General features: G+C 40.9%; 1 protein-coding gene, 1 non-coding gene and 1 pseudogene across 2 annotated transcripts; all 3 read right to left on the bottom strand.

Annotated features, from left to right (window-relative positions):
* LOC143274051 (speckle-type POZ protein pseudogene) lies at positions 1–2,795 on the bottom strand (annotated as a pseudogene).
* Positions 2,796–8,948: 6,153 nt separating this feature from the next.
* LOC143274071 (U6 spliceosomal RNA) lies at positions 8,949–9,055 on the bottom strand. The gene has a single exon (XR_013052466.1). It is a non-coding gene; the product is annotated as a U6 spliceosomal RNA (small nuclear RNA).
* Positions 9,056–14,938: 5,883 nt separating this feature from the next.
* Positions 14,939–16,000, bottom strand: LOC143274052 (speckle-type POZ protein-like). The gene has a single exon (XM_076575321.1). The coding sequence runs from the start codon at positions 15,998–16,000 to the stop codon at positions 14,939–14,941; it is 1,062 nt and encodes a 353-aa protein (XP_076431436.1).
* Between the last annotated feature and the right edge of the window lie 6,932 nt (positions 16,001–22,932).

Genomic DNA, 22,932 nt, shown 5'->3' on the forward strand with positions numbered 1-22,932 from the left:
CTAGGATTGCTCCAAGCGTTTGAAAGGGGGCTCCAAGAATGGGAGATTTGCAGAAGCCAGGGAACGGTATGCTTCAGCCACTAAATGGGGACATGAGCCTACCATTGCCTTCCAGCCTGAGGTCTCACAGACCTCAGAAGCATGAGCTGTAATGAAATCCAGTGCCTGGGTTTTCAGCTGCCCTGAGGTGTGGAGGTCAGCCAGGACAAGAATGTGGGCAGCATTCTCCACAGAGAGGTCCCTGAAGAGGGCATCCTCACACATGACCTTCAAACGCTCCAGGCCATACCTGTCAGCTGCTGCCAGCAGAGCATCTGCCATGCTGTCCAGGTCTGGAGCTGTTCCTGTGTAAATGAAGTCCATCATTGCCTTGAAGACTTGTGGCTCTAGGTCAGAGATCTCAAAGCGATTCTTTGTGCTCTCCTCCAAGTCATGTTCAAACATGCATCTGAAAACTGGAGAGCGAGCTGCTAAGATGGCCTTGTGAGCCTGAAATTCCTGGCCAGCTACCACCAGGCAGCAGTCTGTGAATTGGGAATTCTCCTTCAGCTCTCCTAGCTCATCTGCCAATGTACATCTGGGAATTTGAATCCCTGGCTTCCTTTTCTGATCAGACATACTGAAGGAGTCCTGGACCACGCTGACCTTGCAGAGGAGGGTGAGCTGATCATCTGGGAGAAGACGAGGAGCTTGGGACAAGAGGAAATCTCGAAGGATGTACTTTTTGAATCCATAGCCAAGGCCTGGCATGAACATAAAGGCTCTTGGGCTCGTCCTGGTTTGCATTTTCTCTCCTTCTTTGCTTATGATCCAGAACTGGAACTTTGCCCAAACATGACTCTTTGGACAGCTGAGCAAAAGTAGATTAACTGACAGGTAACCTGCACTTATTTTATCGATTCCCTTTGGGTATACTCTCAAACACCATTTGTCATTGGCTCCTATTGAGAAAGTTGGGCTTATAAAGCTTTCTGTTATTTCCTCCACAATAAAACGGAAGTTGCTGATGGTCCACATGTAGGAGAAATTCTGAAGTCTGATTTGAGTGTGGTCCCATCTCTGGGCTATCTCATTGCCAGCCATTTCTCCTGGAGGTAGTTTGAAGATTAAACTGGTTCCAAAATGAAGAACTAGCAATTGTTTTCTCTTCACCTGTGAGACACAAAAATAGACATGAATTATATTTTAAGTTTTTATTTCTCATCTATTCCCTTTTTGATGGGGCTGGAGACTTGGATCTCTTAAATTTTCTATACAGATTTCAATACTAGTTACAGAGAAGACAGTGTAGGCTACTACGTACACTTACATCACTCCATTTTTCATCTAGATTGAATCTTACTTCAATGGGTAACTGGTTTTGACAATTACACACAGCTGTTGAATATTTTGGAAAATTATGTACACCACAAAATGTTGTACTAGGTTCTCTAGAGCAACAGAACATACACAAGGAATTTCTGTGTACGAAAGAAGATTTAGGGCTGCAGTCCTGCTAATCCCACATTGTCTATGATGGAAAGCCCAAGATTCCAGTACTTACTCAGTGCAGGAAGTTGGATGTGTCCACTGGTCTTCAGTATATACTGGAGTTCCAAATATTCTCTATTGCCAGGGAAGGGATGGACTTGCTGCAAGATGAGGGCAAGCAGGCAAATAACAAAGCTTCCTGCTTCCCTGTCCTTTTATGCTTCCAGAAGAAGGTGTGGCCCAGTTTAGGGTGTGTCTTCCAGCCTTAAGATCTGGATTAAAGGTGTGTGTGTGTGTGTGTGTGTGTGTGTGTGTGTGTGTGTGTGTGTGTGTGTGTGTGTTCAGGCCTTGAGATCTGAATTAAATGTTTATGTCTTTGTAGCAGGATTCTTAAAAGTTCTTATTAATAAAATCAAACCTAAGAGCCAGGTATTGGGGTGAATACTGTAAGGTCAGAGAAACAGAACAAGCCGCAGCTATCTCACCTCGCCGGATTCTCAGCTGGTCTTGTCTCCTCAGACTGGAGGCCTCTGAGTCCTCATCGGGAATGGGTCTCGGCTGAATTACTGCTCAAAAGCCTGAAGCTTAACCAGGCCAAATGCTTAACCAGCCAAAAAACTTCTAGTTTCTGGTCTTCACGCCTTATATATCTTTCTGCTTTCTACCACCATTCCCTGGGATTAAAGGCTGGCTTTCTGGGATTAAAGGTGTGTGTCACCATGCTTGGCTATTTCCAATGTGGCCTTGAACTCACAGAGATCCAGAGGGATTTCTATCTCTGGAATGCTAGGATTAAAGATGTGAGTGCCACCATTTTCTAGCCTTTGTATTTAGTGGCTGTCTGTTCTCTGACCCCAGATAAATTTATTAGAGTACACAATATTTTGGGGAACACAATACCACCACATATCTTTTTACCTCCAAGTCTGTTCTTGAATAGTATCTACTCACTTCAACTGAAAGAAAAATGTTCTCATTCCTGTGCCCTCCATTTTAGGGTTTTAGTTAATTCCATGTCTTGTTAATTTGGGAACAAGTTTATTTTGCTTATTGTAGTTCATATTAAATAAAACAGGGATGTTGTCCATTCCTACACAGCTGTTGTTTCCTCTTCTCAGGGTTTTACACCAACTCCTCCCACTAACATGATCTGGGAAGAGGTGTCTTCCTTTCCTAATCAGGTGTCTCAGTGTTCACAACTTGGAGATCAGAATGGAAGAATTTACACATGGTGGGCAAGAATCAGAGCCAGGTAAGAATTGCTGAAATTGGCAGTCAGTTTAATTCAGACTCACATTCCCCAGCATAACTCCACCAACTTGCATTGGTGCTCTTCCCCCTCACCACCCCCCAGATAATCCTCCTTGGCCATACTCTTTCAGTTCCAGTTAAGATGTGGTGTGCTAATAGTAGATCCTAAGTACCTCTCAATTCCATCATGCTGGCTGCCAAGATTCAGCTTCCCAATACCTCATAATTTTCATCCTTCACTGGTGAGTTCTGTCCTCTTTAAACCTTGAACTTGCATGCTTACACTGCTGGGCCTTAAATGTGAGACAGTATTCAGGTTTACAAAAGGTGCAGAGTATATTCAACATTTACCAAAGATGGGATTTTGAGACTGTTCCCCTTCATTTGTGATAAGTAAAATGTTCCCCACATCTATCATCTCTCTCCAGTTTATCCCATCTGTAGGGACTCACTAAGACTAGAGAACATGACAATACCTTCAGTGATTTAATCTGCTCAACAATTCCCAGTCTACCTCTCCTGAAAGTATGGCTCTGATGCTGCTCTTCCCTCAATCCAGGATAAATCAATCAACTGGTTTTGATCTCTGAAAGTTTGGTTCCACATTATGAATCTTTGGCAGGTGGCTAACTAATAGCCTCAGTGACTCTTCCTTATGTATTTAGGATCAGGGGATCAGGTACTTCAGAGTAGGAACATTCTCTCATGAGGGAACAGACTCCTGTCAGGGGCTCAATATAGGATCTTTTCATATAGTCTCTCATTCCAGGAATGGGACAGGTGGCTCTTTTATTTCAGGTAGGTGGTTTTCTGGGGGACCTGGCACAGACAAAAGGACTCGGTTTTCCAACTGGAGAAGGCACAAGTCTTAAGCAGCAGGGGTGTCCACACAACAGAGAAAGCCAACGGTCAATATAGCAAAACAAAACTTACAGTAACACATAGAAAGATTTGCAGACAAACATAAGGAGAGAGAGAGAGAGAGAGAGAGAGAGAGAGAGAGAGAGAGAGAGAGAGAGAGAGAGAGAGACTCCTTAAGAGACTCCTTGAACATGGATTTAAGCCAATAGAAATTCTCTTTTAACCAGCTGGCAACCACATGAGGTATTCTGGATTCTGTTGCAGCAACCAGCCTTTCTCTGGGTGAGATTTTAAGTACAAAATCCATATTCTAGGATAAGAAACTTCTGTTAACAAGAACAGCTAGCCAGAAGTCGCACTACGTAAGCCATAATGTCATTGTATTTCAAGCAACGTTTGAACATTTAGAGATATTCCCAGCTTGTGGACTTTAGGTGGATTTAGCCTTGGTTTTAGTTGTAACAGAAATTTGCTGTGTTTTCCACAAGTGCTGGATTTTATACATTGAATAGTACTTCTGTCATGGAGACAGGTGTACTTAGATATGGGAGCCTGCTGATGTCTGGGCCTTGTTACACAGGTGGGTCTGTGCACCATGAGAATATGGTACCCTCAGAGGTCAGAAGAGGCTGTTGGATCTCCTGGATAACTGATAACGGGGGTTACCGGCTGTTGTCAGTTACCCTTGAATGCAGTAAATTGGATGCCAGTCTTCTGGAAAGCTATCCAGCAACTTTACTGCAGAACCATTACTCTATCCTGTGGTGGTATTGTGTTCCCCAAAATATTGTGTACTCTAATAAACTTATCTGGGGTCAGAGAACAGACAGCCACTAGATACAAAGGCTAGAAAAGGGTGGCACTCACACCTTTAATCCTAGCATTCCAGAGACAGAAATCCCTCTGGATCTCTGTGAGTTCAAGGCCACATTGGAAACAACCAAGCATGGTGATACACACCTTTAATCCCAGAAAGCCAGCCTTTAATCCCAGGGAGTGGTGGTAGAAAGCAAAAAGATATATAAGGTGTGAGGACCAGAAACTAGAAGCATTTGGCTGGTGAAGCATGTGGCTGGTTAAGCTTCAGGCTTTTGAGCAGTAATTCAGCTGAGACCCATTCCGGATGAGGACTCAGAGGCTTCCAGTCTGAGGAAATAGGACCAGCTGAGGAAATGGCAAGGTGAGATAGCTGTGGCCTGTTCTGTCTCTCTGATCTACCAACATTGACCCCAATAACTGGCCTCAGGTTTGATTTTATTAATAAGAACTTTTAAGATTCATGCTACACTATCCCATCACAGTTACTTTCTTAAAGAGGATGGAACTGTTGTCAAAGACTAGTTCATATTCTAAAGCTTTGGCATCTGAAATGATTTAGGAGAAATTCAAGAGATAATATGATTTCATTTCTACATCTTTCTTTCATTTTTTAATTTATAATTTAATTTAATTTTACATATCAGCCACAGATTCTTCTGTCCTCTCTCCTCCCACTGCTCCCCACACACTCCCCCCAGCACACCCCCCATTCCCATCTCCTCCAGGGCAAGGACTCCCCTGGGGATTCACCTTAACCTGATAGATTCAGTCCTGGCGGGTCCAGTCCCCTCCTCCCAGGCTGAGCAAAGTGTTCCTGCATAGGCCCCAGGTTCCAAACAGCCAGCTCATGTGCTAAGGACAGGTCTCTGTCCCACTGCCACGGTGCCTCCCAAACATTTCAAGCTGATCAACGGTCTCACTTTTCCAGAGGGCCTGATCTAGTCTTTCATTTTTGATGGCTTTCCACTCTGCATGTCTGGCTCTCTTAGAAGTTATTCCATAGACCAAGTTAGCCTTAGACTGGCAGAGTTGAGTCAGCTTCTGCCATCAGACTATTCTGACCAATGCCATAGACTATCACATCATGCCTGGTTCAAGAATTTTCATTTAATTACAATAACTACACAGTTAGTTTTAAACAAATAACATTGAAAAGTTACCTTTAATATTAATTTAATGAATAGCAAGATTTTTATTCATCTCAATATTAATTAATTGGACTCAAATATTTTGAGTCCAATTAAATAAGCTTTATTTCCTGCCATAATAGGTTTTCTACTTAATACTGGGACTGATACAATAGCCAGGATCATAGCAAAAGTGGGGTTTTTATAACTCCAAAAATGCAAGGCTTAAGGTTTTCTGAGGGTTGGGAAGAGTGTTCCAAAGGAATTTGGGTGATGTAGGATCTTGGCTGAATTTTTTCACCAGGAGCCAATGACAAAGAGAAATAAGTGTTTGAGAGAATGCCTAAACCAGTGGATGGGGAAAGCAAAGACTATCTGTCAGTTTACTTGTTGTTCCTTAGCTGTCCAAAGAGTCATGTTAGGGCAAAGAACCTGGCTTCAGTAGGTCCATAAACCCAAACATAGCCTTCAGCAGCAATCAGGTACAGGAAGTTACCATGGACCTGGGTCACATGCCTCTTAGAATGGCATGGCCCCTGAAGTAGATTTATGTCTGAGGCTTCCATTAAATTTATGCAAATACCATGCTCTTTTATTACCACAGCTTTGAAGAACAATAGGAAATCAGGAGTGGTGAGACCTACAACAGTTCTTTTATTGTTCAGGAGTGTTTTAGCTCTCCAGTGCTTTCTGTATTTCCATATGAAGCTGATAATTGTCTTTAAAAGATATGGAAAGAATTGTGTTGAAATTTTGAAGCAGATTGCTTTTTATCTGTAGATGGCTGTTTGTAGAATGGCCATTCTTAGATGTTAATTCTACTGATCCATGAGCATGGGAGGTCTTTTTATTTTCTGTTATCTTCTTCAATTTATTCCGCCAATACTTCAAGATTTTATCACACTGGTCTTTTACTTGCTTTTTTAGAGTTACCCTAAAGGTATTTTATATTATTTAGGTATTTTGAAAAGTGTTTTTCTCTGATTTCTTTCCCAGTCTGTCTCTCTTATGTATATAGAGTATTTTATTACTGAAAAAAGATTCTTCTATCAACTCAAAAAAATCAGTAGCCCTCCTATACACAAATGATAAAAGGGCTGAGAAAGAAGTCAGAGAAACATTACACTTTACAATAGCCACAAATAATATAAAATACCTTGAGATAACACTAACTAAACAAGTGAAGGACCTTTTTGATAAGAACTTTAAATCTCTAAAGAAAGAAATTGAAGAAGATATCAGAAAATGGAAGGATCTCCCATGCTCATGGATAGGTAGGATTAACATAGTAAAAATGGCAATCTTACCAAAAGCAATCCCCATCCAAATCCCAACACAATTCTTCACAGACTTGGAAAGAAAAATACTCAACTTCATATGGAAAAACAAAAGATGCAGGATAGCTAAAAGAATCCTATACGTTAAAGCAACCTTTGGAGGCATCACCATCCCTGACCTCAAACTCTACTATAGAGCTATAGTAATAAAAACAGCTTGGTACTGGTATAAAAACCAACAAACAGACAAATAGAATCGAATTGAAGACCCTGACATTAATCCATGCACATATGAACACCTGGTTTTTGACAAAGGAGCCAAAACTATACAATGGAAAAAAGAAAGTATCTTCAACAAATGGTGCTGGCATAACTGGATCTCAATATGTAAAAGATTACAAATAGATCCATATCTGTCACCATGCACAAAACTCTAGTCCATGTGGATCAAAGACCTGAACATAAACCCAGTTACACTAAACTTAATAGAAAAGAAAGTAGGAAGCACTCTTGAACGCATTGGCACCTGAGACCATTTCCTAAATAAAACACCAACAGCACAGACCCTGAGCACAACAACTAATAAATGGGACCCCTCGAAACTGAGAAGCTTTTGCAGGGCAAAAGACACAGTCAATAAGACAAAAAGACAGCCAACAGAATGGGAAAAGATCTTCACCAACCCCACATCTGACAGAGGATTGATCTCCACAGTATATAAAGAACTCAAGAAACTAGACATCAAAATACTGAACAGTCCAATTAAAAAATGGGCTAAAGATCTAAACAGAGAGATGGGTGGTGGTGGCACACACCTTTAATCCCAGCACTCGGGAGGCAGAGGCAGGTGGATCTCTGTGAGTTCGAGGCCAGCCTGGGCTACCAAGTGAGTTCCAGGAAAGGCGCAAAGCTAAACAGAGAAACCCTGTCTCGAAAAACCACAAAAAAAAAAAAAAAAAAAAAAAAAAAAAGAGCTAAACAGAGAATTCACAAAACAAGAACACAAATGGCTGGAAGATATTTAAAGAAATGCTCAACATCCTTAATCATCAGAGAAATGTAAATAAAACGATTCTGAGATACCACCTTACACCTGTCAGAATGGCTACGATCAAAAACACCAATGAGAGTCAATGTTGGAGAGGATGTGGAGCAAAGGGAACACTCCTCCACGGTTGGTGGGAATGTAAACTTGTACAACCACTGTGGAAATCAGTATGGCGGTTTCTCAGAAAATTAGGAATTGAACTACCTCAAGACCCAGCCATCCCACTCTTGGGCATATACCCAAGGAATGCTGATTCATACCATAAAGATACATGCTCAGCTATGTTCATAGCAGCACTATTTGTAATAGCCAGAACCTGGAAACAACCTAGATACCCGTCAATGGAAGAATGGATGAAAAAAATGTGGTACATATACACAATGGAGTACTACTCAGTAGAGAAAACAATGAAAGCATGAAATTTGCAGGCAAATGGATAGAACTAGAAAAAAATCATCCTGAGTGCCTGGAACTAAGGATGAACACACCCTAGAAGCTCTATGTACTCCATACACATCCCTACATCAAGGGGCTCTGAGGCTACCACCGGATCCATTTCTGGTCTCTGGGATCTCACTGGAACCTTCAGGAATATACAAGAGTAGCCACCAGAGAAGACTGCTAGGACATGGATTTAAGCCACTGGAAAGTCCGTGTTGGTAGGCTGACAATTACACTGTGTGTTCAGGAAACCTGTGTACCAGAAAGCCTTTCTTTTTTGTTTGTTTGTTTTGTTTTGTTTTTGGGGTTTTTTCTTTTTTTTATTAAGAAATTTTCTACTCACTCCACATATTATCCACAGATCCCCCCTCCTCCCTCCTCCCACCCCTCAGCACTCTTTCCCAAGCCACCCCACATCCCCACATCCCCCAAATGGAAGTCTCCCATTGGGAGTCAGCAGAGCCCAGCACACTGAACCTAGGCAGGTCCAAGCCCCTTCCCACTGCACCAAGGCTGTGCAAGGTGTCACATCACAGGCACCAGATTCCAGAAGCCTGCCCATAGTCCAGGGACAGATCCCGAGCCCTCTGCCTGGGTGCCCACCAGGAAGCCTTTCTAAGGTGTGCATTTTTTTTTTGCTTTTCTTTTTTTTTTTTAAATATGGAACGCTTCACAAATTTGCATGTCATCCTTGCGCAGGGGCCATGCTAATCTTCTCTGTATCGTTGCAATTTTAGTATATGTGCTGCCGAAGTGAGCACTAAGGTGTGCTTTTAAGCATAGATTCCATATTCTATGGACACTATTTTGTTAACAAGAAGAGTTATCCAGAGGCGGAACTATGGAAGTTCAGCAATAGGGGTAGAACATTTAGAGCTTCCCCAACACTACAGACATTGATGGATTACACCCTTGTTTTAATTTTGGCAGTTGGTGCTGTGTAGGTGATGGATTTTGCAGCCTGAGTGGTACTTCCACCATGGAATATGGTGACATCTCACACATATTCTGGACACTGAAGCAGCTGGCCAAGGCCAACTTTTCCTGACAGAACTTGTCAATCACATTCCTCATGCAGAGGTGACAGACCAGGTTCAGATGTCAGATTTCTCCAAAGTATTAGGCAGAAACTGATCACAGGCAACCTTGGGGACCTGGAACTCAGGTTGTACTATTTATTTCTAGAGTTCACTGACAACCACACTCTTTTTTCTTTGACTTGCTCGAGAACCCTAGTGTCTCAAGGTCTTGTCTCTGGAATCTCAGTGGAAACTGCAGACACTTGTAGGGCAGCCTGAGAACCTCAGGGGATGAGGATATTTAAAAGCCAAAAGAGTCTATCCAGATGTTCAACAGATTATAAGAGACAATGAATGCAGACCCAGACTACTATACCCAGAAAAACTTTCAATTACCATAGATGGAAATATTAAGATATTCCACAATAAAACCAAATTTAAGCAATATTTATGTACAAATCCAGACCTGTAGTGATTTGCTGAAGAAAATCTCCAACTTAAGGTAAATTACTACAACCATTGAATAATATATGGAATAAATAATCTGAGAGCAGTAAAGGCAAAAGGAGGGAAACACACACATACACACAAACACCACCACCACCAAAACAACAACAACAACAAAATATAAGGAATCAATATCATTGGTCACTCAGATCTCTCAATATCAGTGGTCTTGATTCTCCAGTGAAAAGTCACAGACTAACAGAGTGGATGTGAAAACAGGTTGCATCCTTCAGCTGCAGGCAAGAAACACATCTCAACCTCAGAGCAAAGGATTGGAAATAAACATTAAAAGCAAATGGACCTGAAAAGTAAGCTAAGAAGTAAGCTGGTGTACTCACTTTTATACTAACAAAATAGACTTCACCAAAAGCTAATCAGAAGAAATAAGTAAAAACACTACATAATCATCAAAGGGAAAAGGCATCAAGATAAACAAATTCAGAAACAATAGATACCACTTAGCAAAATGAAATCAAGATCAGATATCTATTTTAAACAGACAGATAAACCCCGGTAAAAGAGTTTAATCATTAAGTCTTGCCACCAAAAGCTTCCCAGGACCAGATAGTTTTGGCACAGCAATCTAACTACCATTCAAAGAATGTATGCCCATCCTCCTCAAATTATTCCTGAAAGTAGAAACAAAGGATCATTGCCCAATTTTATAAGTCTAAAATTACACTGATGCCTAAATCACAGACCAAAACCTTATAAACACTGATGCAAAAATACTCATTAAATAATTACAAACTGCATCCCAGAATATTGAACGATAATTTGCCATGATGAACTAGGCTTTGTCCCAGATACGCAGGGATGATTCAGTATACAAAAATCAAAAAATGTAATTGACCGTATAAAGCCCCAAAAGCCCAATACTCAGAAATCCCAAAAAGACATAAACCTCATGATCATATCATTAAATGCAGAAAGAGCATTATTCAAAATCCAGTATCTTTCATGATAAAACCCAAAGACAGATAGGAACATAAGTGATATATGGAAATACAATAATGGCAGTTTAAAACAATTTCATAGTCAGCATCAACATAAATAGAGAGAAACTCAAACAATTCCACTAAAATCTGCAAGAAGACAAAGTTTTTTGATTCTCTCAGTATCTATTCAATATAACAATTTCAATCTTAAATAATTCAAAAGACAATTGACAATAAAAGAGATACAAACTGGAAAAGAAGAATAAATAATTTTTGTTTGTAGAAGATAATATATTAAACATAAGTTAGATAAACAATTCAACAAGGAATTTCCTATAGCTAATAAACACTTTAAGCATTTTAGCTTGACAAAAATCTAAGGGAGTGAAAACTCTGGTTAGGATTATTGTATGAGAGAAGAACCTATTTTCAGCAATAAAATAATAAAAAAAGTTCAGTAATCCTTCTATGTCCAAATGAGAGACAGACTAGGAAAGTAACCAGAGAAATACACCTTTCACGATAGCCTCAAACAATATAAAATATCTTGGGGTAACTCTAACAAAGAAAGTGAAATACTTGTATTATAAAAAACTTTAAGTTCAAGGAAAAAATTGAGGAAGATGTCAGAAAATGGAAAGATCTCCCATGCTCGTGGGTCAATGACATTAGCGTATAAAAATGGCCTTTCTACAAAAAGCAACCTTCAGATTCAAAGCAATCTGCTTCAAAATTTCAACACAATTTGTTCCATATCTTTTAAAGACTAGTCCCAGCTTCATATGGAAATACAAGAAGAATTAGAGAGCTCAAACATACCTGAACAATTAAAGGACTGCTCTAGGTCTCACCATTCCTAATTTAAAATTGTCCTTCAAAGATATGGTAATCAAAGAGCATGTTATTGGCATGAATTGAATGGAAGACTCAGACATAAATCTACATACAGGGGCCATGCCATTCTAAGAGGTCTGTGCTGCCACCCAGGACCATGATGACCTCTGGGCCCTGACTGCTGCTGAGAACTATATCTGGTCCATGGCCCTAATGAAACCAGGGTCTTTGCCTAAACTTGACTCTTTGGACAGCTGAGCAACACTAAGTAAACTGATAGGTAGTCTTGGGTTTTGTCATGGACCTGGTCAGCTATACTCTCAAATACTATTTCTGTTTGTCTTTGGCTATTGGTGAGAAAGTTCATCCAATTTCCTACATCACCATAATACCTCTGGAACCCTATCAACTATTCAAAAACCCTTAGCTTTGCATTTTGGGGATTATAAAAACCCCACATCTCCTATCTTCCTGGCTATCCTCTCAAACCATGGTGTTGAGAGAAAACATATTATAGCAGAAAATAAAGCTTATTTAATTTGACACAAAATATTTGTGTTGGTGGTCTTTACACTCCTTCAGTCAGAATATCACTACCCATCATGCCTGTATAAGGGAGTTGTAATATATATGTGTCTGTACCTTTTGTCATCTGCCTGGGTTAGATTGTTGGAGTCTCCCAGTATTGTTATTCATTGGAAAATGGGGTACCATGTGGAGCACTAAAGGATTTCCTGCCTGACAGGCATAATCTTTCTTAAATCCATTGTAGAGAAGCAATCCAATTTCCTAATTGTTATCTTGGTCAATCACCCCTCCTAACACTGTTATTTCATTCTTAGCCTGTTGGATTAAGGACATCAAAACCTCAAAGTGGCTTGGGAGAAGTCTGAGCTTCCAGTTCAATGAAATGTTTGTTGTGGCTCCAGTCAGGAGTTCTTCCCTTACCTTGGTCAGAAGCTATACTGTGTAAATAACATGGTGGTTGACAAGGTATTCTGTTAGTCCATGTGTGGTAGTTATGGTAAGTTCATTACATGCTTGAAAGGCAAATCCATAACTAGAATAGGTATCAACTACTGTAAGGACAAAATAGTCATCCTATCACTAAGCTTTTGGCTGGTCAGCCTGGAGAATGGTGACATCTCTGGGGCTCTGTGTTGGTCTCTGATGTTGGCAGATCTGACATTCAGCAGCAACTGTAACCAGGTCACTCTTGAAAAATGGATATCCACGTTGTTAAATGCATGAATAACCCCTATCTCAGCTACCATGGCTACTTTGATCATGGGCCCATGGGGCAATAACAAGGATGACTTGGGGAAGAGTTTGACTGTCCGACTAATGGGTCATCCTATCTACTTGATTATTGACCTCCTCCTCTGCCGAAGGCATCTTTCATGGACATTTACTGTGGACAAAAGTATCTTCACATTCTTTGCTCCTTTGCAGATCTGTCCAAATACTTCTTCCTTAAATGTCTTTCCAAGTTTTCCTTATTTTCCCCTTTGTTTTTATTTTTAATTATGTCATACAATGCATCCTGAATAGTCTCCCCTCCCTCCACTCCATGTAGATGTACTACTCCTCTGATTCCCTTGAGAAAAGCACAGGCCTCCTGGGGATATCAAATGAATACAGCATAAGAAGATGGAGTAAGAGTAGGCACAAACCCTCATGTCAAGGCTCAAGGAGCCAACCCAGAAGGAAGAAAAGGTACCCAAGATCAGACAAAACAGTCAGAGACTCCCCAATCTGCCTTTGTTAGGAGCTTCACAAAAGCCCTGAGCTAAACAACCACAGTATATATACAGAGGACTTGGTTCAGACCCATGCAGGCTCTGTGATTGCTTCTTCAGTCTCTGTGAAGCCCCATGAGCTGTATTAAGTTGAATCTGTGGGCTCTGTTGGCTGAGGTTTTGACCCTCCTATCATCCTGCCTTCCTGTCTTCCTTGAGGTTCCCTGACTTCTGCCTAATGTTTGGCTGTGGATCTCAGTATCTGCTCTCATCAGCTGCGAAAGAATGCCTACTGTTGACTGTAGCAGGAATCTTAAAAGGTCTTATTAGTAAAATCAAACCTGGAAGCCAGGTATTGGGGTTAATACTGGAAGATCAGAGAGACAGACCAGCCACAGCTACCTCACCTTGCCAATCCCTCAGCTGATCCTATTTCCTCAGACTGGAAGCCTCTGAATCCTCATCCAGAATGAATCTCAGCTGAACTGTTACTAAAAGCCTAAAATCTTAACCAGCCAATGCTTCTAGTTTCTGGTCTTCACGCCTTAGATATCTTTCTGCTTTCTGCCATCACTGCCTGGGATTAAAGGCACACATTCTGGGATTAAAGGCGTGAGTCACCATGCCTGGCTGTTTCCTATGTGGCCTTGAATTCACAGAGATCCAATAGGATTTCTGTCTCTGGAATGCTAGGATTAAAGGTTTGAGTGCCACCATTTTGTAGCCTTTGTATCTAGTGGCTATACTTTCTCTGAACCCAGATAAGTTTATTAGGGTGCACAATACTTTGAGGAACACAATACCACCAAAGTTGACGATTGGGCTAGGTACCAATCTATGAATATACAAAATTTCATTAGGTTTCTTTAATTGATGTGTGTGTGTGTGTGTGTGTGTGTCAGTGAAGACACTGAACAAACTTCTACAGCTGAGCAGAGCTGGATGGACTAAAATGGCTGTCTTTAAACAGAAACACTACTGGAATCCACAAGCTGATTTTAAAATTTTTATTCATTTTGTATTTTGGGGGGTTAAGTACAGTCTACAGAGATGTTTGTGCCCATAGAGACAAGAGGAGAACTGTACAAGGATCATCTATAAGAGCAACAATTGCTTTTGTCAACTGATTCATCTCTCTATTCCCACACACTGAGTTTGGAGAAAAATGTCTTCATTCTCTTCCCCTTCTCTTGTAATCAAATATTCAGGTTTGTTTTTTTCCTTTCTGAGTCCTTGACCATATGTTCTGCTCAGTCCAATCCAGACAAGTTTCTCCAAAGAAACCCTGTTGTAATGTGCTTGGGGCCAGCAATTAAATATGAATTCCAGTTTACAACTCATTAGACAAAAATCAAACCAGTACAGCAACAGGGAAAAGGCTGAGTAGATTGTACCAGAGTCCAGACCTTCCCCTCCCACACCCTTCCATTCAACTCATTTACACCTGTATTAAAGCCTCATCCACCATCTGTATTTCCCCAGATTCACTGTAAATGCTACATAGGTCCCATAGTATACCCAGGTGTAATTGATAACTACACTGGCTGCTGCTTCTGGACGAAACATGTAGGTCACAGCAGACCAGGTACTAGGGTTGATTTAGGCTTTTAAGTTGGCTGCCGGAAAGGGCGGTGAGCAGAAGCCAGGGAATGGTATGCTTCAGCTACCAACTGGTGACATGTCTCCACTATTGTCTTCCAGCCTGAGGTCTCAGAGACCTCAAAAGCATGTGCTGTAATGAAATCCAGTGCCTCAGTTTTCAGCTGCCTTGCTCTATGGAGGTGAGCCAGGAAGAGAGTGTGGGCAGCATTCTCCACAGAGAGGTCCCTGAAGAGGGCATCCTCACACATGACCTTCAAACACTCCAGGCCATACTTGTCAGCAGCTGCCATCACAGCAGCTGCCATGCTGTCCAGGTCTGGTGCTTTTCCGGTGTAAATGAAGTCCATCAATGTCTTGAAGACTTGTGGCTCTAGGTCATGGATCTCAAAGCGGTTGTTTCTGCTCTCCTCCATGTCATGTTGAAACATGGCTCTGAAAACTGGAGAGCGAGCTGCTAAGATGGCCTTGTGAGCCTGAAATTCCTGGCCAGCTACCACCAGGCAGCAGTCTGTAAACTGGGAATTCTCCCACAGCTCTCCTAACTCATCTGCCAATGTGCATCTGGGAACCTGAATTCTTGGCTTTCTGTTCTGGTCAGAGATGGGCATAGAGTCGTCAACCATACTCACCTTGCAGAGGAGGGTGAGCTGGTCATCTGGGAGAAGCCATGGTGCAAAGGACAGGAGGAGGTTTCGAAGGATGAACTTTTTATATCCCAGTTCAACACCTGGATCGAACCTAGAGACAATAGGTTTGCTCTCTCCGTGGGTTGTCTCTCCTTCTGTGCTTAACATCAAGAACTGGAACTTTGCCCAAACAGGACTCTTTAGACAGCTGAGCAACACTAGGTAAACTGACAGGTAATCTGCACTTTCATCATCCACTCCCTTCGGGTATACTCTCAAACACCATTTGTCATTGGCTCCTATTGAGAAAGTTGGGCTTCGAATGCTTTCCTGAATTTCCTCCAGAATAAAACGGAAGTTGCTGATGGTCCACCTGTAGTAAAAATTCTGGACGTTGATTTGGGTGTGGTCACATCTCTGGGCTGTCTGGTCTCCTGACATTTCTGGAGGTAGTTTGAACATTAAACTGTATCCAAAATGAAGAGCTAGCAATTGTTTTCTCTTGACTCTGTGGGATACAATAATTGAACTGGTTTAGATTTTCAGTTTCTATTTCTCATCTGTTCCATCTTCTATGATGGTGGAAACTTGGGTCTGAAATTTTCTATCCACATTTCAATACTAGTTTCAGAGAAGACAGTGTAGGCTACTAGGGACTCTTACATCACTGTTTTTTTTCTAGATTGAATCTTAGGTCAATAGGCACCCAGTTTTCATAACTATAGACAACTTGAAAATTTGGAACATTTTATACACTCATATCAAAGATGTTATACTAGGGTTCTGCAGAGTAACAGAACATATATAATTAATCTTTCTGTGTATGAACAAAGGGGATTCACTAGAATGACTTAGGGCTGTAGTTCTGCTATTCCCACATTGGCTAGCTGTGAAGAGAAAATCCAAGAATCCAGTACTTACTCAGTCCAGGAGGTTGGACGTGTCCCTGGGTCTTCAGTATATGTGGGAATTCTGAAGAAAAATTCTCTAATGCCAGGGAAGGGATGGAATGGCTACAAGGTGAGGGCAAGCAGGCAAAGAGCAAGGGCTTCTTCCTTCCATGTCCTTTTATATGCTTCTAACAGAGGGTGTGGCCCAATTTAGGGTGTGTCTTCTAGTCTCCAGATCTGGATTAAAGGTGTGTGTCTTCAGGCCCTGAGATCTGTATTAGATGTTCGTTTCTTTTTACTTTCAAAGTCTGTATTTGAAGTGTATCTACCTACTTCAACTTAAGCAAAACATTTCTCACCATTTTGCCCTCCATATTAGGATCTTAGTTAATTCCATGTCTAGTTAGGTTGAGAATCAAGAATAACCACCAAAAGTGTATTTTGCTTTCTGTGGTTCATCTTCTGTTTAATACGGGTTTGTGTCCATTCCACAGAGCTGTTATCTACTCTTCTAGGGGTTTTACACTGATTCCTACCACTAACACGATCCAGGAGAGGTGTTTTCCTTACCCTGTCAGGGGACTCACGGTTCACAACATGGAGGTCAGGGGTAAGAATTCATATACGGTGGGTAAGAAGCAGAGCCAGGCAGGAACCCTGAAAGTGACAGTCTTTTTTCCTGACTTTTATTCATCCAGACTGACAGTCCCCAGGATGGCGCTACCAACTTTTGATAGTGGTCACTCCCTCACCCTAAGATAATCCTCTTTAGAAACACTCTTCCAGATCCAGTTTAGGGTGTGCTATGAGAAGATCCTAAGTGTTTCTCAATTCCATCATGCTTACTGCCAAGTTTCAGCTTCTTAATACCTCATAATTTTCATCCTTCATTGGTGAGTTCTGTCCTCTTTAAACTTTCAACTTCCATGCTTTGCTAGGACTTCAAAGAGAGATAGGATAACAGTGTGTGGTATGCAAAATGAAAAAAAAACTTTAAATAAATAAGCAAACCATTTTTAAAAAGTGAAACCCCATTCTGGTTTCCAAATAGTGCAGAAAATATTCAACAGTTACCAAAGAAGGGGTTTTGAGACTGTTCACCTTAGAATGTGATGTCTTAAATGCTCCCCACATCTGTCATCTCTCTCCAGTTCATCAGGTCTTGAGAGATTCACTAAGCCTTGAAGACATGAAGATACCTCAGTGATTCAATAAACTCAGCAATCCCAGCCTAGGTCTCCCAAAGTCTGACTCCAGTGCTGTTCATCCCTCAATACAGAATACATCAATCAACTGGATTTGATGCCTAAATTTTTGTTTCCTCTTAGGAACATTTGGCAAGTGACTATCTAGTAACATCAGTGACTATTCTCCATGTGGGTTTGGGGTCAGAGTGGCAGATACTGCTTCCCTCAAACTCTCTGGTCCTGGGCTTTTTTTTTCTGGTGGGGAGACTTTTAGTGATTATGCTATTTTACTAGGATTTATTGGTTTGTTTAGAACACATGGATGACCTTGATTTCATTTTGCTAAGTGGGACCTATTGTTTATGACTTTGTTTATCTTGGTGCCCTTAGATGGGTCTGGAAGACTGTTTCTAAGCAGTGTTGTACCCCAAGGGTTTAGGGTCTCGAGTGGGCACCCCAAGAACCCAGACTCCAGTCCAGTTGATGCAACAGCACGAGGTTTTTATTGAAGCAACTGTACAGACGGGGAAACTCTGCTTGTAAGAGCAAGAGTCACATCTTACTGCAGCCACATGAGGGTTTTAAAAGGAAAAACCCACCAAAGCCATAAGATTACAATTCCCATACAATTTCGTTTCACAAGATCATAGTCTGATCACAGAGTGGGTACAGTCAGGTCCCCATGTACATTCTTCTGGAAACCTCAAGCGGGGTATCAGGGCGGGAGTGGAGTTTACACAAAAGTCACAGTGGTCCTTCCTGGAACACTTGCAACTATCCCAGTCACAGTTGAGCACATCTCTTAACAGAAATCTTTTTACATTTTTACCTTGTTACAGGTTGAATAATAGCTGAGTCAGGTGGCCCTTGAAACTAGTTTTTTTTTTTTTAGTTCCTTATTTTCTGGGGCTTGGGGGTGTAAGCCTGAAGGGTTAGGGTCTTTCAGAAGGATTATCTGAGAGGCAGGGGAAAGACCACCACTAAAGTTTGTTGGAGTCATCCTGGGACTCTGGGTCTGGATGGAATAAAAGGAGGAAAGAATAGAGTCAACCTCAGGAGTTCCTGGCTCTGATTCCACCTCACCATGTATGATGTTTTCACCTGCCATCCATGTTGTGAAAACTAAGACCACTGACAAGTTAAGAAAAACACCCCTTCCCTGATGGTGTTTATAGCAGCAGTCATTGTAACAACATACAAGAGTAAATAATAGCTATGCAAATGTTGACATGATCCCTCACTGATGGAAGACAAACCACAAGAAATAACACACCCTTGTGATGGCTATTCTTGGTTCTCAACTTCACTATATCTGGAATTAACAAAACACCAAAATTGAGAGCACACCTGTGAGAAATTATTGCTTAATTTGAAGTAGATAGATCCATGTTAAACAAGGACTTTTGAGGAAGGAAGACACACACCTTTAATCCAGACCTAGAGGTTTGGGGACACACCTTTAATTGGTGCTACTTCATTTTTTTAATAACTACATATTATTCACCACTTATATATTCTCCTTCATGATAATGTCTCTGCTAAATTGTTTTAAAAAATTATACTAGACCTTTGTTTTGCTTTCTCTTACATTTAATTTTTGTGTGTTTGGGTTTTTGAGTTTAAGCCACTTAAGAAGGACAGCCTCAACTCAAATGAACTGTTTCCCAGGGCTCCCCTTAAACTCCCTATGTATTCCAGGCTGCCACTGCAGATTGCCATTGCCTCCTGAATATAATTAAAAAGGACATCACTGTTTCCAGACTCTGAATCTGTTCTTTGAGGAGGAGGTCATATTAAAGGATGTGGACCTCAAACATCCAAGATTCCTACTTCCTCTGTTTCCCAATGCAAGCCTAAGCCAAAGAAGGAAGATTAAATTATACATTTATTACATATATGGAGGAAATATAGTTAATTTGACCTATTTCTAGACATTTTTCACAATGACCTTCCTGCATATAAGCAATCCTCCAAAGCCAGTCCCAAGAGTATCTTGAGCTGTAAGGGTTAACCACACACACAGTGAAAAGTAACTTTCAGCCTGATTTGGGTTCTTTCCCTTTCTGTTTTTGAAAGGGAGTGTCCTTCCACAGTCTTGACTGTCTTTGAACTCATTGTATAGACCAAGCTGGATGAAAACATAGAGATCTGCCTACCTCTGTCTTTTGAGGCCTGGTATCAAATGTTTGAATTCTTAAATTATTAGAGAGACAACAGTAAAATGATTGGCAAGGGCAGGAATAAGACATACTGAAAAAATATTCTTTTCTTTCTTTCTTTTTTTTTTTTTGGTTTTTTGAGACAGGGTTTCCCTGTGTAGCTTTGTGCCTTTCCTGGAACTCGCTTTGTAGACCAGGCCAGACTCTAACTCACAGAGATACACCTGCCTCTAACTCCTGAGTGCTGGGATTAAAGGCCTGTACTACCACTGCCCAGCCAAAAATTACTCTTAAATTAGTAGAATGTGGGTGGTAGGCCCTATGCACTCAAGCACTCAGAGCCTGAGGGAATGTATTCAAGAGTTCTCTGGCCTGGGCTGTATACTAAGTTTCACCACAGCATGAAGAAATGAAAGAAAACAACAGGGAGACATTAAAATATTTCTCTCCACCTTTGAATTTTGCTTGATTTTTCTCTTGCCCCCTGCCCAAAGCAGAAAGAGATTTTTCTCATGGTCTCTGTGTCTCCATATATGTATATATAGTTATTTCATTGTTTTGTTTTTATTTTAAGACTGTCTTGCTGCAGAGCCAGGCTAGCTTTGAACCTACATTCCTTTCACCTCATCCTCGTAGGTAAGAAGATTATGCTTGAGCACCACCCATCCTGACTCTTGACCCCTTTAAGGAATGCTCTGGAAAATAAATAAATCGAAATATTCTATGAGTCTCTGACATCCTCCACTTGATCTCTAGGCAGCATTCTTCTCTCTGTGGTATTGCACATATGCATGCTCTCATCTGTGGGCAGCTGCATCTGTATGTTTTGCAGGAGATAAAGTCAGGAATGTCCAACATGTTAGGCAAGTTCCCTACTTCTGAACTATATTTTCACACTTTACCCTCCTTGGGCCTTCCCTTCATTTCTTCCTTTCTTAAGGCTCATCACTGTTCCAAAGAGAACTTGTTCTAACAAGGACACAGAACACTTGGCACTGTAATTTTGAGATGGATGTTACTCATTCTTTGTTGTATGGGGACATGGGGATTCACATCTCTAATCTCAGCACTCACAGAGTGTAAGATTTGGGGACCAATCTGCTCTACATCAGGAATTCTAGATAGGCACAACTACCTAGTGAGATCATATCACAAATTAATAAAATTAATAGTAATGATGATGATGATGATGCTTTAAGTATACTAATAAAAATAATAATGATGATCTGTAGTTATATACATCTCGTTTGGCATTGAAAATTATAAATTTACAGACTCAAGTTCCAGTTGCTTTTGTGATACTATCTTACAAGGACTCAAACATACAGTATGGCTAGTTAAGAAAGGGAATGGCTCAGCTGCATTTAGCCTACTGGCTATGGGTGAGATAGGACCTCTGTTGGTCATTTCTGTGTCAAATACACAGATTGCAAGCCCAGTGCCACATTGAGATCTTTGGTAGCAGTTAATTCTGCAGCTCATACACGATTGAGCCTGTATGATAATGAGTATTCAGAGATGGGTAATGTCTGGGGGGCGCTCACCAACCTGAGACAGAGCACCTGTGTGGACTGGGCAGGCGTCTCCATGACGGGTAAGGTGACCTGTTGACATCTCACACAACCCAAATCAGAAGCTCATTTTTTAATAAAAGAGGGACCTGTAGGTCCCTGGCCCCCATTTATGTAACTGTTGCCTTGCTTGTGGACCTTAACCTTGATATCCTCCCTGTGCTAATTCCCTGCCAGTTTCCACCCTCCTGAATGCTTAAGGAAAGTTCTTTGTCTGTGTATCCTGAATAATGGGCATTAACAGCTTAGATGCAAGATTATAAAACATCAGTAGCAAACTTATACCCTCCGGGGTTCTCCCTTGTGCTGTAAGCCTGTATTTAAGACCTCCTCCCTCCTTCAATAAATGACATTCAGCATTTAAAATTTATATATATATATATATATATATATATATATATATATATATATATATATATTTATAATTGTGAATACTGTGAATGTAATCTATGAATACCACAAATGTGATTAATATCATGAGCATAATTAATGAATATCATGAGTATAATTAAAAAATAAAATAATAATAACAATCATAATAATAATAATAATAATAAAGTCTTGATGTTCTTTATTAATGTTAAAGACAAGCTTTCTATACCATTTGCTAAAAACTAACAGTGTGGTTAAGGTAATTAAATAGAAATTCATGAACTAGGCATGATGTGGTATTCTAGGGCTTTGACCACAGTAGTCTGAAGGCAAAGGCTGACTCAACTCTATGTGTCTGAAGCTAATTTGGTCCATAGAGCATCTTCTAGGAGAGCCAGACATGCAGAGTGAAAAGCCATTAAAAAAGAAAGAACAAGGAACATAGGAAGGAAATCATGACTATCTACCTGTTTGTGGGAGCCTACAGAGGTTTCCTAGTGAGATCCGTGCTTGCTTTACCTAGCAGGACTGCCTAAGAGGATGACTGGACCATGGGCCTAGATGCCAGGTGTTTGGGAGGGTCTATACTTGGTTGTATCTAGCAAGGGGGAGGTCTTTTTCTCCTCTCCTTGGCATTGTTATAAAAAGCCCTTTTGAATAAAGTTCTGGGCCATTGGGCACTGACGCAGGTCCTCCTGAAGCTATCTTGTAATTCTGTCTTCCTTCTTCTCGGCTAGGCCTATCATTCTAAGTTCTGCATTCCTCTCTCCTCCTCATAGGAACCCTGTAAAAGGTGGGGGCTGGTCCCCCACACCACTTGAATTCCTCCTAAAATATTTCAGACTGCCAAAGCTTTAGAGAACAAACTAGTTTTTCAGAGCTGTTCCATCATCTTGGAACCCAATCTAAAGAGAAAGCTGGACTCAAACATGCAGAGATCTATCTCCCTCAGCCTCCTGAGGGCTGAGATTAAATGCTTGGCTTTTTTAATTCAATTTTTATTGATTCTTTGTGGGTTTCACGTCATACATCCAGAGTCATCCATCTCCCTGTCCCTTCATATCCACCCTCCACCCTTACAACTTCTCCCACAAAACAAAACAAATTTCAAAAGAGAAACAAAAAAATCAAAACAAAAGCAACCAAACTAACTACCACACAAAAATAATGTCCCAGGGTGGAATCTGTAGTGTG

This window comes from Peromyscus maniculatus, chromosome 6, assembly GCF_049852395.1.
Source record: "Peromyscus maniculatus bairdii isolate BWxNUB_F1_BW_parent chromosome 6, HU_Pman_BW_mat_3.1, whole genome shotgun sequence".
Lineage (NCBI taxonomy): Eukaryota > Metazoa > Chordata > Mammalia > Rodentia > Cricetidae > Peromyscus > Peromyscus maniculatus.